The sequence below is a fragment of the Sebastes fasciatus genome, chromosome 16 (genome assembly GCF_043250625.1).
Source record: "Sebastes fasciatus isolate fSebFas1 chromosome 16, fSebFas1.pri, whole genome shotgun sequence".
Lineage (NCBI taxonomy): Eukaryota > Metazoa > Chordata > Actinopteri > Perciformes > Sebastidae > Sebastes > Sebastes fasciatus.
The window spans coordinates 20,103,207-20,117,862 of NC_133810.1; the positions used below are offsets into that span (position 1 = coordinate 20,103,207).

The 14,656-nt window shown below is 40.3% G+C and overlaps 1 protein-coding gene across 7 annotated transcripts in view; it reads right to left on the reverse strand.

Annotated features, from left to right (window-relative positions):
* cfap54 (cilia and flagella associated 54) overlaps positions 1-14,656 on the reverse strand; it is a 99,648-nt gene that overhangs the window by 62,059 nt on the left and 22,933 nt on the right. For 6 of the 7 annotated variants that reach the window (XM_074612183.1, XM_074612182.1, XM_074612184.1 and 3 more), the window contains exons 42-54: positions 12,183-12,270; positions 11,845-12,015; positions 10,102-10,168; positions 9,739-9,924; positions 9,560-9,646; positions 9,346-9,465; positions 8,913-8,960; positions 8,496-8,637; positions 6,238-6,404; positions 5,939-6,081; positions 5,724-5,847; positions 5,247-5,406; positions 4,083-4,240 (exon numbers count right to left, since the gene is read on the reverse strand). In XM_074612183.1, the coding sequence (XP_074468284.1) occupies positions 4,083-4,240; positions 5,247-5,406; positions 5,724-5,847; positions 5,939-6,081; positions 6,238-6,404; positions 8,496-8,637; positions 8,913-8,960; positions 9,346-9,465; positions 9,560-9,646; positions 9,739-9,924; positions 10,102-10,168; positions 11,845-12,015; positions 12,183-12,270 (1,661 nt within the window). Of the gene's footprint in view, positions 1-4,082; positions 4,241-5,246; positions 5,424-5,723; positions 5,848-5,938; positions 6,082-6,237; positions 6,405-8,495; positions 8,638-8,912; positions 8,961-9,345; positions 9,466-9,559; positions 9,647-9,738; positions 9,925-10,101; positions 10,169-11,844; positions 12,016-12,182; positions 12,271-14,656 lie in introns of those variants that run through there. The other variant, XM_074612188.1, reaches the window with a different exon arrangement.

The following is a 14,656-nucleotide window of genomic DNA, read 5'->3' on the forward strand; positions in this document are numbered from 1 at the left end:
TGGTAGCGCGTTAATGTTACTATTTATAGCATTAATAGCTCGACGATCTGCGATAATAAAGCCAATAGGAAATAGCGATAATAATGATAAATGACCGTCATTATAACGGCAACGATAAAAGATCCACCTTAGAACCATCTATGCATGTGTGTTTGCTAAATATTAATGGCATGAGGTTTGGGTGACACGGGTTTCGAGGCGAGGATCAGCAGACATATTCTGGTAGTGTGTTACTATTTTTAGCAACCGTACCACGACCAACCGGCTACTTCCTTCCACATTTCAGAGCCAATCATCTTGCGTATCGCTACCAAGATTCTACCAAGATTTGACCAATCGGAGGCCGCCCTGCCAATCACCGTCCGTTGCGTCTACCAAGATTTGACCAATCACACTCGCTATTGCTACCAAGATTGACGCCGGAAGCCACGCCCCTAGAAATCAACGCCAGGTCCCTTCAACGGAAAGTCAAGTCCTTCACCAGCATTTCTTTTCGACCCGACGTCTTTGCTATAGTTTGGGTAAGTTCATCGTCAACCATTTATTGAAAATATGTGGTTTACATTGGTGGCGAGCCAGCACGCTAGCGAGCTAATGTCATATCCACGTAACCTGGCTATCTCACACTAGTTGAAGTCGCGAACGACTCTCCATTCATAACCAGCTGACGTCAGCTGGTATGATACTATGCTTTATTTTAGGCAGCTGACAACACTAGTGTGTTAGCCTGTCTGTTTACAAAGCACATTATGTAGTCCTACAGTTAATAACGGGCTGGCTATTTGGTAATAACACTGACGTTAACGTTAATCAATAGTACAAGACAGAAAATACGTAGTCCACAGTTTACCAACGTAATCTATGTTTCCACTCTTTATGTGTGGATCAGTCTATGTATTTGGTATTTTGCTGAGTATGCTAATTTAGCCCCTGTGTATATGAATTGTTTCAGAATGTTATAGTGTTAAGTTACAGGTTGTAAAGCAGTTGAGAATAAGACATGGTAATGCATAGGTCCAGTAAGGTACTCACCTGGTAACTAGTTTTAAAAAATTAAATTGTTTACAGATTCTGTATAGTAAGTACATTATTAGAAAACACTGTATCACAGACAGACAGAGGCAACTAAATGTTGCATAACCTCTTTTGCATGAGAAGTAATGGACACAGAGTGTAATTTATGTTAGTTTAGCTAGATTGGAGATCAGGATACAAGGATGTATTGTCATATGCATAAATAAACAAGTTATCAATGCAATGACATTCTTAGTTTGCTGGATCACTATTCTGTAGTGAAATATACTAAAAGTAAATATGAAATTAAGAAAGAAGAAAGAAATTATAACATAACATATAGCAGGCCATAATTTTACAATATAAGAGGACAGACCAAGCATATTCTCACTGTGTTTTTTTTTTTCCCCCAATCATACAGAATGGAGCCTAAATTTAGGAGGAGGGGGGATGGCCATGCTAGCCTCTTCGACACAGAGGAAGCAAAACGAATTAAGAGGGAGAACAGGCCATGGGTGCGGGCTCTGTCGCCTGAGAGGGTGAAAGAGTGCGAAGATGGCTGTTCTGCGTCGCGGTGGAGACCCGGGTTATGTGGTGGCATCAATGTCAGAGGAGTCAGGAAACTCTGATTCACACAACAACCTCGTCAACAAAAGAGCCTTCCAGGGGTACATCTCACATTATCCGGCAGGCCGTTATGCCATCCAGGTCAAGCGGGAGGTGAGATCCGCTAGAAGCCAGAGCCAACCTGCCACTGCTGCTGCTGCCACCTCCACACAGCCGCCCTCCAACTCACCACGGCCCTCAGCCTCTTCCCGAGCTGCAACCACCACACAGCCGCCCTCCAGCTCACCACGGCCCTCAGCCTCTTTGCGAGCAGGCCATCTCCACCCCAAAAATCACCTTCGTCAGCCCAGAGAGCCTGCCTCCTGCAGTTGAAAGGAAAGGAAGACCCTGTATGCCTAACAGCAGTGTGGCAAATCCCCACATCTTTGTTTTGCCCCCTAATACTGCAGGGATGGCCCAGCTAAAACAAAGACTGAACATAACTCCATCTGCTGGTCTTAGGCCGCCCTTCCTTGCAGCTCTCGAGCCGCCTCTCCAGGCAGCTCCCCAACCTCTCAGACCTCTCCTGCTTGCGCCCAGACCTCTCCTGTGTGCAGCCCAACCTCACCTGCCTGCACCACAACCTCTCTTGCCTGCCTTCCAATCTGTGGTTCCTGCAGGTTCTTCCCTGACAGATGTGCCTTACACCACTCAAAATTACCACAAGAGGAAAAGACAGGAGGAGGAACAGAGTGGCAAAAGGAAGAGGAAATACTCTAGGAAGAGTGACGCCATCACCTGCAAGCAGTGTCAGAGGGAGCGGGACCCTGCCACCCACCAACAGTACTTTGGGAATTGGTACTGCCAGGCCACAGCCACCGTGACTCTGGCTGAGTGGAGGGCTGCACTTGAAGCCCGGGGATATGGCACAAAAAAAGATACTCGACCCTGATAACTCTGTTCACATTAGCCTATATTGTATTGTATTATATACTATTTCATATACTGTATTGTATTCTAGTAATATAGTATTAATAATAATCTATTATATTCTATTATACGATACTATATTCTATTCTATTCTATTACATGGTATTATATTATATTATATGGTATTATATTATATTATATTTTATTATATTGCATTATATTATATATATATTATTCTAGTAACAATAGTATTTATAATATATTTTTTTTATTGTATTATATATATATACATATATATTCTGTTCTATTTTGTTCCATTACATTGTATTCCTGTTGATTTTATTGTTGATAAATGTATATACCACTGATTGCACTGATTTTATTACTGTACTGTTTTTTAAAATTTGTTTATAATAAATATGTTATTAAGATGACTCAATACAAGTGTTCTTTTTCATTCAAATACAATGTACAGCATACCACTGAATTATATTATATACAATAAATATATATATACTCTTCTAGTAATAATAGTATTAATAATAATCTATTTTATTAGCCTACATTATATTAAATTATATTATAATATTATATATAAACTATTCTGTCCTGTTCCTAAATGATAGGCTATTAATTAATCACAATGGCAAGTGTATAAAGTTAATAGTCAATGCTTGTGATAAAAAAAATATTGTAATATTTACATACACCACACACTGCTTAATTTCTACCATAGATTAAGCACAACAGACAATATTAACACACCGTTTGAACCGCCTTAATAATAAAGCCAATTACATCTTTCATATCATTACAACACGGGATACGAGGCGATGATCATCAGCCGTGTTTTGGTAGCGCGTTAATGTTACTATTTATAGCATTAATAGCTCGACGATCTGCGATAATAAAGCCAATAGGAAATAGCGATAATAATGATAAATGACCGTCATTATAACGGCAACGATAAAAGATCCACCTTAGAACCATCTATGCATGTGTGTTTGCTAAATATTAATGGCATGAGGTTTGGGTGACACGGGTTTCGAGGCGAGGATCATCAGACATATTCTGGTAGTGTGTTACTATTTTTAGCAACCGTAGCACGACCAACCGGCTATTTCCTAAACCATCCATGGAACTTGACTGTCTTTTGTAAGACATCATTTAGGAAATCCACACAGATAAAATAGTAAAAGGTTTGAGATCAAGAGCTCCAAATATCTTATAAGAACCAGTTACTTCAAAAGACAAGCAGCCGTGATCGTATAGTGGTTAGTAATCTGCATTGTGGTCGCAGCAACCCCAGTTCGAATCCATGTGAAGGATAAACTGACATTTTCCCTGATGAATAAGGGGATACATTTCCCAGAAAATGAGACATGTGTAACCTTCACTGCGAACATTGAGGACACTGACATACATGGATCTGGATAAATCCAAGGACAATATGAACACAAACTTAGTAGACCAAGAAATCTTTAACATACTTGGTTCCCATACTTTGTTAAGGTTTTCTCTTTCTTTTGTAAAATATACTAATTTGTTTGATAATAAAAAGTGACAAAAAGGTGTCTGTGTGTATGTTGTACCTGCAGCATTGCCATGCTGTGATCAATCTTGCCTCTCTGTGCTTCGAATTCCGCACCTTCGACCATCAGAAGAGCCTGAATATCGAGTTCTCCCCATCGTGCACATTCATCAAGACCCTCATGTAACACCCGAGCTGCCTCCTCATTGATGTTCTTACCTAGTAAATATAAATATGAACACATCCACACACACGCAGATTCAATATCCAATAATCAACATTCTATTACTAATCTATATGCAACTAATGAAGTCCGCAAATTTTTTTCATTGGTTAGCCATTTGAAGGTGTTGAAAATACTTAAATTTTATAATACTAAAATTTTCGGTAACACTTTATAATAACCATCAATTATAAATGGTAAATTGATAGTTAATTAAATGTTAGTTAATCGTTATTTTACTGTTAACAAACCATGAAATTATAATTAATAATGTTAATTAACTATTAGTAATACTATAATATATGTAATTTTAAGAGTTTATTGTTGCACACATTATACAATTTTATAAGTATTTGTTAATGATTACGAAATTATTTGTAAACCCTTAAGAAATCATTTGTAAAACATCTATAAATATTACATAGATAGATTGACCAGCTCTTGGTAACACTTAACACCTGTTAATGGTATAATGTGTATAACAATAAACTGTTGTGTGTGATACTGTGTACTGTGTAAATACTTTACTAATGTAATCAGAATATATTTGTTATTGTCTCAGCTATGACACAATACATAATTTATAAACTAATTATTTCATATTACACAAACGAATGATAAAATAATTGTATATCATTACTAATAATTTGTTAATTATCATTTCATTGTTTATTTTACAAACAAATAACTATTAACTATGTTTAATCAACTATCAAATTAACATTTATAAATGATGGTTATTATACAGTGTTACCAGAATGGTAACACTAGGCACTCTGGGCATAATACACCAAGCCTTGTTATGTGAAAAACAATGTAAAGAAACAAGCTAGAGTAGTTCTCTATGTGTTTTTCAAGTATACACCCAGTGCTAGTTTGCATAGGAGGGAAGATTACTAACTTGTCTTGACATTTGTAATTCTTGTGACATACATCCAACTGTTTTAGCTTACAATACACCACTCAGAAAAAAAGAAAGAGCAGCATAACACATGATCGGACCTGGGAAAAAGGCAGCAGTGCAAGGGATGTCTGCGGCCACGCTGCGGACCAGAGCCAGGCGGCAACGCAGCCACAGTGAAACTCCAATTCTGTCACTGGCCTCAACTGCTCTGGGACAGTCTCCATGCAGGGGGTTTGACACACTGCAATCTTTTGAACCCTGCAGACAGGATATTACTACACATATAAACCCATGCATACACCATGTACAATCAATCAATGTTCTACTGCCCCAGTGTGGTTGATATGTGCATATTTTACATGTAAATGTAAAAAAATGCCATTATCAAATTTCAGCTACTAACACACTTAGAGGTACCACTTTCATGCTGTTGTTGTTGTTTGCAGTTTGATTGCAGGTGCTATTTTTGGTTGTATTGTTGTCATGTTCTGTAACGTTTACGTCAGTTCACAGATAATGATTTCATATACTTGAGTTTTGTTATAAAAAAAAACGATTTTATATAAACATGCTACCCGTTCACTTCCAGTCCTGGTATGTGGGATCTCAGACACAAAGTTCTCAGAGCCAGGTATGATTCCTCTCATGATTACAGGAGAATTCTGCAGCAGCACCAAGGAGGAAATTGCCATCTTAGAACTGAAAGGCGTTAAAATGGTTAGGATTGTCAGGAAATACAAATACAAGCATGTAAACACAGGAAACACATGTATAAAGCTGGCTGCTATACCTAAGTGCAGCATGTCCTTGCTGCAGGTATAGGTTGGCCTTTAGAAGATTGGACTCTATTGCCAGTTCCAGGTTCTCTATTTCGCTACAGGACTGAGTGGTGAGCTGCTGCAACAAGGAGGATGCTCCTTCTAGCAAAATGAACTACAACAGAAGAGATGACAGATATGAGCGAGTAGACACAAATAAGTTAGAACAGTACAGTAAGATGCCGAGAATAAAACAACTCAATGCTGAAATTACAGCTAGTGGCAAACCCCTAAGGTAAAGAACTATTGAAAAATCACCAAGAAGTCTTACCTTAATCCTTTGTGGAGTGATCTTCTCCTTCTTGGTATCAAGGCTCAGCACTTTTGTCTCTTCTGTCTTTAGACAGGAGGCCTCAGTGTCCAGTCTGTCCTCTTCATGGGGTTTTGAGTTCACCGAACATTTTGTTATGCTGGCACAAGCTTCTCCTTCAACAGTATCTGAAAGACATTCCCAACATATGCATAACAAGATGTTTGATCCACGGTGACTCTTTTAGAATTACATCAAATTAGTTTTATTTAAAGTGAATGTGAACGTATTCAAAATTAATGTGAACATGTACACAATGAAAAATGATGAATGATGAATGATGAATAACATGGAATAGGGTTAGTCTGACAGGCCAGTGTATATGCAGATGCATTCTCGCAATGCAGTGACTCTCATTTAGCCCTATGACACCAAAGGTCGTTAGTTGAAAATTGTAGGGCTGTAAAAGTTACGCGATAATAACGTGTTAACGCAAGTTCGTTTTAACGCCACTAATTTCTTTAACGCATTAATGCAACTTAAGATTTTTAGGTTGCAGCAGGCTCAGTTTTAAAGCTAGAGTGAAGATACGGGCATCATATGAAACTGAAAAACCTAAGGAATCCAACCATATCATACTAGCTTGTCGCGAAGAAGGTTAAATAACGCTCCAAACTTGTGCTAAATTTTGGGGAAGAAAAACTGGCATGGCCATTTTCAAAGGGGCCCCTTGGCCTCTGGTCTCAAGATATGTGCATGAAAATGGGTTCTATGGGTACCCACAAGTTTCCCCTTTACCGACATGCCCACTTTATGATGATCACATGCAGTTTGGTGCAAGTCATAGTCAAGTCAGCACACTGACACACTGATGATTTTGGCATAATTTTTATGCTAAATGCAGTACCTGTGAGGGTATCTGGACAATATTTGTCATTGTTTTGTGTTGTTAATTGATTTCCAATAATAAATATATACATAAATTTGCATAAAGAAAGCATATTCACCCACTCCCATATTGATAAGAGTATTAAACACTTGACAAATCTCCCTTAAGGTACATTTCGAACAGATAAACAATGTGTGATTAATATGCAATTAATCATGATTAACTATGGACAATCATGCAATTAATCGCGACTAAATATTTAAATCGATTTACAGCCCTACAAAATTGTAAAATGACCTATAACTATTTGACCCACTACATGATATTGAGGATAAATTGGTTAAATTTTTTAAAGTAGCGAGGCAAGTTTTTCTCAAAAAGGCCCATAGACCTCTTGGATGTTGGATATTTGGAGCAACGGAGAACACGAAAAGGGTATGTTCCTATTCAAATTAAAGGGACTGTTTGTAACTTCTTACTCATATAAATCAATCCGGGTCGGTGTCCCATGCGCGCTAGCGTGTGGCTACGCTGTTCAGACTCAGACTCCAACACAAACTACACGGAAGCACCAAAACCGCGAAGTTATATCTAGTGAAGCCCGTCTTGCAAAACAGTGTTGGCCGTGGTCGGAGGACGCGGGGGAGACCGTAGCTTTGGTCTCCAGGGCCTGAGTCTCTGCTGTACTCTGCTCCTCTGCATGCTTGCATTCACTCAAACACCGCTCTCGTTCTCACTCTCTCGATCCACCTCTACACGTGCATGCACGCACACTACACACTGCAGAAGAGTTAGTTTAGCTCTGAGAATATCTAGTGAATGTACTGTGGACGTTTGTGCAGAAATAAATTCTGCAGCTCCTCCAGACCAACAGAGGTTTCCCGTGTTTTGTGAAGTGACGGGGCTCCACAGCGAGTCACGTTATCGTCTCGGACAGGGTGCCGGTGTCTCCCCTGTTCCCTCCGGCCGCGGTTTGGAGGCCGAGGAAGGAAAAGCCAACACTAGGATCAGCATTGATTCATGGAGAGACCTTCATCTGGTCAGCTAACATTACTGCCAAGCAGGTGGTTTTAGCTGATGTGTGTCGCCTCACTGTCTTGACGGATGCTCGCTCACATTCAGGTAGCGCGTGCACAGGGGTGAGCGCTGGCAACAGGACGCTGACTTTCATTGACTTAACGGCCACATGTGTTGCTTTTACAACCAATTTCTGATTCTTACAAACAGTCCCTTTAAATGTATATCAGTATAATAGCATGTATCCTACCCTAATGTTCTTGCACAAATTAAATTTATTTGGTTCAAGGCAATCCAATGAGAGATGTCACATGATCCAAATAATAAACCCAATATAAATGACAGAGAGAAGAAAGTACTCTTGCTTACAGACCTGACACAGGAGGGCCTTGTACGGTGTTACTGAGTGCCAGGACTAGTTGTAGACGAGCAAGGTTGAATCGGATGCACAATGTGGATCCATACAGAGTCCGCACCTCTGGAGCAAAGTCAGAGTTCACAAGTTCCTCCAAAGCCTAACCACAAACCACAACCACACAAATTACATTAACTTGGGGTTGGGGAGAAGAAGTGATTCTGTTATATCATCAAAAGGAAAGAAAATTGTACCCCCACCGTACATAATGTGGCAGTATGGTTATTCATTTTAAGATTGATTTATGTGACTATTCATCCACCAGAAACAATGTAAGATTTACTTTTTCATTTAAATTAGAATACTTGACAGAATTACACTAATGAAATGCTCCCAGATCTTCAGCTTTCTAAAGAAATCCTATACAGAAAGTACCTCAGAGTTGTCCAGGAGAGACTTGTTGCTGTAGAATGTCTTCACAGGCTGCAGAATAAGCACAATCTATAATGTCTATTCAAATTATGGCATATATAAACAAACATAACAATACTTTCAATACTGTGCAGAGGCAGCACAACAACAAATATTTTTGTTTGACAGTCTTCCAGAAATACTGTACAGTCTGTCTCCCACTAATGTTTGAATTAGGTTAAGTAAGTAACCGGTACACATATGTATCTCTCCATTAGGTGTTGGGCAAATATCCATGTCTTCCATGAAAGATTCAGATTTACAGTATTATAAACACAATGTCAACATTGTAACTAAAAGTGTACATAAAGTATGTCAACAATAACAAGATGCTACACTGTCAAAATTACCAGTTAACACTGGCTAAGAGAGAAAGGAAACATATGTGTGTTGTTACTTGGGGATTATCTTTGGCGATGTAGTGTCCATAAGGCAGAAGGAGGCCTGTTCCTTGTGTGAGCTGAACTGCCTCCTTTACAGCTTCAGTGAACAGACACAGTTCAGTAAGGGCACGTATCTGCAGAAAACACCAACCCAGAGTGAAATCTCCACCAGAATCATGACAGGAAAAACATTTACATGTACATATAGAAGACAACACAAATGCTGACCTTAAGTATTTTGCCCTCAACAGTGCGTTGGAAATCTCTGCACACAGTCCCCACAAAATGTAGGTAAAGGGCTAGTGTGGGCAGTAGCTGAAATTACAAACATGATTTAACAAGTCAATTATTCATCTTGAGCACTGCAGTTCAAAACGAGGACAGACAAACAGTGTTTATGTGTGTACCGTGATGTAGTAGCCTGTGGTGAAAAGCCAGTGGCAGATGAAGTTAAGGCTGGCTACAGTGGTGCTGAATTGAACCCTGTGGGTCTCAGAGAAAAGGTCGACTCCAGGGAGCAGTTCATCTCTGATGCTGTGATAGGCGTACTGGAGGTCGGCCTGGGGCTGAGCCAGGGAGCAACACAGAACACACTAGGGAAGTGGGTCACACACACACAAGCATGTCAAAATGAATGCACACAAACACACATAACAAAACAACAGTATACAGTCAGAGTACTCCAGTCATCATTTCCTCAATATTGCATTTAAGAAGAAGTAAAAACCATGTTTATGGGGAAAGAGATTAACATGCATTAGAAGTATCACCTTAAAGAGGTGTGCAGACATGAGACAGCACTTGGTCCGTTGGCTGATATCAGACGTTAAGATATACCTGTAGATCGAAAAACATCCCTCAGGAGCATGTAGAGAGATATTTTAGAGAGATATACTTGCAACATACATGAAAAACTAGGGCTGTACGATTATGGCCAAAATGATGATCACAGTTATTTTGATCAATATTAGGATCCCGATTATTTATCATGATTATTCATTGATTTTAGGGACAAAATATTTTTATGCAATGAATTTATGTGAATGAAAATGGGTTCTATGGGTACCCACGAGTCTCCCCTTTACAGACATGCCCACTTTATGATAATCACATGCAGTTTTGGGGCAAGTCCTAGTCAAGTCAGCACACTGACACACTGACAGCTGTTGTTGCCTGGTGGGCTTCAGTTTGCCATGTTATAATTTGACCATATTTTTCATGCTAAATGCAGTACCTGTGAGAGTTTCCGGACAATATTTGTCATTGTTTTGTGTTGTTAAAGGGACTATTTGTAACTTTCAGAAATGCTTGTTAACAGCGACACCTGTGGCCGTGAAATCAACGAAAGTCAGCGTCGGGCTCGCTCTTGCTCGCTCTAAATATACCTGAACGAGCATCGCTCAAAACAGTGAGGCGACACACGTCAGCTAAAACCACAATATCCCTCTATATTTCAGCTGCTTGGCAGAAATGTTACCTGACCAGACGAAAGTCTCTCCATGAACATGATTTAGATCTGATCCTAGTGTTGGCTTTTCCTGCCTAAGTACAGGCTGAGGCAGCGGGGCTGTGCAGCGTATCTCCCTGCTCTCTCCGCCCGCAGCCGGAGAGAGCAGAGGAGACACCGGCACCCGGTCGGTAACGAGAAGACAACGTAACTCTCTGCAGAGCTCCGTCACTTCACAAGACACGGAAAACCTCTGTTGGTCTGGAGGAGCTGCAGCAGTTATTTCTGCACAAACGTCCCCTGTGCATTCACTAGACATTCTCAGAGCTAAACAAACTCTTCTGCAGTGTGTAGTGAGCGCGCGTTCACGTCTAGAGATGGAGCGAGCTGAGCGAGAATGCGCACGCTGTCTGAGTGAAGGCGAGCAGGCAGAGGAGGAGGGTACAGCGGCTACACGCGAACGCGCATATGCGAGCATGCATGTGTGCCGACCCGCTACATTTATACGCTTACAAAGTTACAAACAGTCCCTTTAATGGATTTCCAATAGAGTATTAGCTACTTGACAAATCTCCCTTTAAGGTACATTTTGCACAGATAAAAAATGTGCGATTAATCGTGATAAACTATTTTAATCGATTGACAGTCCTATTTTTTTACCAAAAATTAAATCAACAGAGCACTGCTTTAACTTTCATGTTGTGCTACATTCAAACAAACAAACAGATCTTTAGATCAGTTTTTTTGTTTGAGTTTAGTGTATTTTGTATTATACAAGAGAGCAGACAGGCAAAAGAAGTAATATACAGTATTACTCTTCTATTCTGGACTGCAGCTGCAACATGTTTTTCCCAGGCTCCCTGGTGGCTGTTAGATTAGGAAGTGCTTGATTTGAATTGCAGCAGAGTTTTCTATGGTGGGGCACTCATTTTAAACGTCAATATCGCAGACAATCATGTTCATTTAATTGTGGGAAGCCAAAATCATGATCACGATTAATATTTGATGAATGGCGCAGCCCTACATAAAAAACATCAAATCAATGCTGAACCTCATTGAAACCTACTGTGCAATCTTAGCAGTGAGTCCAGCAGCCTGTAGACATCCCCAAATGCCAGCCTGTTTCAGGGTTTGCTGCAAGGAGCCACCCCCAAAGGACATGCCATCCCATTTCTCTACAGCATCTGAGCTCTGTAAGGCACAATCTACAGCTTTACTCCAGTACGAGCGTGCTGCCCTGGAGATAAAACACAGGCAGGAATGAAATGATTATGAGAATGTGAGGAAAATCTTTGAAAGCTCAACTTACAGACTTTTGCTGTATAATCAAAGGTAAAAGCAAACAATGAAAAGCGGTGGGCTTGCTTCAGCACACACATACACACTCAGCCAACAGATTCAAACCTTGTGTTTCCATTGTAGAACAGTAGGTTTCCCATTTCATGCAGTGCCTGAACTCTGAGGGAGTCATGATTGTTGGCCTGGAGATACTCTAGAGAAAAGTTGGAAGGAGATGGGGAGGAAAGTAAGACCTTTATGACCATGACAGCCTGACACATACTTCATCCAGATATTCCATGCCATTATCTTGTCCTGTAGTCTGCTGGTACCCTATACAGACGTAGGCAAAATCATTGGTACCCTTCCGTTAAAGAAAGAAAAACCAACAATGGTCACTGAAATAACTTGAAACTGACAAAAGTAATAATAAATAAAAATTCACTGAAAATTAACTAATGAAAATCAGATATTGTTTTTGAATTATGGTTCAGCAGAATCATTTAAAAAAAAAAAACTAATGAAACTGGCCAAGACAAAAATGATGGTACCCTTAACTTAATATTTTGTTGCACAACCTTTTGAGGCAATCACTGCAATCAAGTGATTTCTGTAACTCTCAATGAGACTTCTACACCTGTCGACAGGTATGTTGGCCCACTCCTCGTGAGCAAACTGCTCCAGCTGTCTCAGGTTTGAAGGGTGCCTTCTCCAGACTGCATGTTTCAGCTCCTTCCACAGATGTTCAATAGGATTGAGATCAGGGCTCATAGAAGGCCACTTCAGAATAGTCCAATGTTTTGTTCTTAGCCATTCTTGGGTGTTATTAGCTGTGTTTTGGGTCATTATCCTGTTTGAGGACCCATGACCTGCAACTGAGACCAAGCTTTCTGACACTGGGCAGCACATTTCGCTCCAGAATGCCTTGATAGTCTTGAGATTTCATTGCACCCTGCACAGATTCAAGACACCCTGTGCCAGATGCAACAAAGCAGCCCCATAACATAACCGAGCCTCCTCCATGTTTCACATTAGGTACAGTGTTCTTTTCTTTGGATGCTTCATTTTTGCGTCTGTGAACATAGAGCTGATGTGACTTGCCAAAAAGCTCCAGTTTTGTCTCATCTGTCCAAAGGACATTCTCCCAGAAGCTTTGTGGCTTGTCAATATGCATTTTGGAAAATTCCAGTCTCGCTTTTTTATGATTTGGTGTCCTCCTCGGTTGTCTTCCATTAAGTCCACTTTGGCTCAAACAGTGACGGATGGTGCGATCTGACACTGATGTACCTTGACCTTGGAGTTCACCTCTAATCTCTTTGGAAGTTGTTCTGGGCTCTTTGGTTACCATTCGTATTATCCGTCTCTTCAATATGTCATCAATTTTCCTCTTGCGGCCACGTCCAGGGAGGTTGGCTACAGTCCCATGGACCTTAAACTTCTGAATAATATGTGCAGCTGTAGTCACAGGAACATCAAGCTGCTTGGAGATGGTCTTATAGCCTTTACCTTTAACATGAAGGTCTATAATGTTCTTTCTGATCTCCTGAGACAACTCTCTCCTTAGCTTTCTGTGGTCCATGTTCAGTGTGGTACACACCATGATACCAAACAGCACAGTGACTACTTTTCACCCTTTAAATAGGCAGACTGACTGATTACAAGTTTGAAGATACCTGTGATGCTATTTACAGGACACACCTTAGTTTAACATGTCCCTATGGTCACATTATTTTACATCTTTTCTAGGGGTACCATCATTTTTTGTCCAGGTCAGTTTCATTAGTTTGTTTTTTAAAATGATTCTGTTGAACCACAATTCAAAAACAATGTCTGATTTTCATTAGTTCATTTTCAGTAAATTTTTATTTATTATTACTTTTGTCAGTTTCAAGTTATTTCAGTGACCATTGTGGGTTTTTCTCTCTTTAACGGAAGGGTACCAACAACTTTGCCTACGTCTGTATATAATACATCTAAGGGGCCGTTCACATGTCGTGTCAAAAACGCGTGGAAAACGCCAGCCGTGCTACTTTCATCCTTTTATCCAAGGTGTTTCAGAATGGTAAATGAACTTGCATTTATATAGCGCTTTTCTAGTTTCCCGACCACTCAAAGCGCTTTATACTACATATCAGCATTCGCCCATTCACACACACATTCATACACTGATGGCGGAGGCTGCCATGCAAGGTGCCAACTTTGCCCATCAGGATCTAATCTAAATACTTATTTACACACCGGTTGCTATGCCTTCAGGAGCAATTTGGGGTTAAGTGTCTTCCTCAAGGACACATCGAAATGTGACCCGGAGCAGCTGGGGATCGAACCGCCGACCTTCCGATTGGTAGACGACCTGCTTGTTGGATGACCTGCTCTACCCGCACCTGCCGTTACTAAGCAACCTGTGTGCTGTGATGAAGATGATGAAGTTGCGGTAATTTAGCAGTAAAAGCCTAACTGACTAAACTTAACAAAGTCAAAACAAGGATAAATGGATTTCCAGCACCGTAAATCCCTCACAGTAGCTTTACTGCTCGATTTCTCTGTGTCAAATAGGCTGACCTTTCAATCGGATGTTGTGACGTTCTTGGACGGAAAGG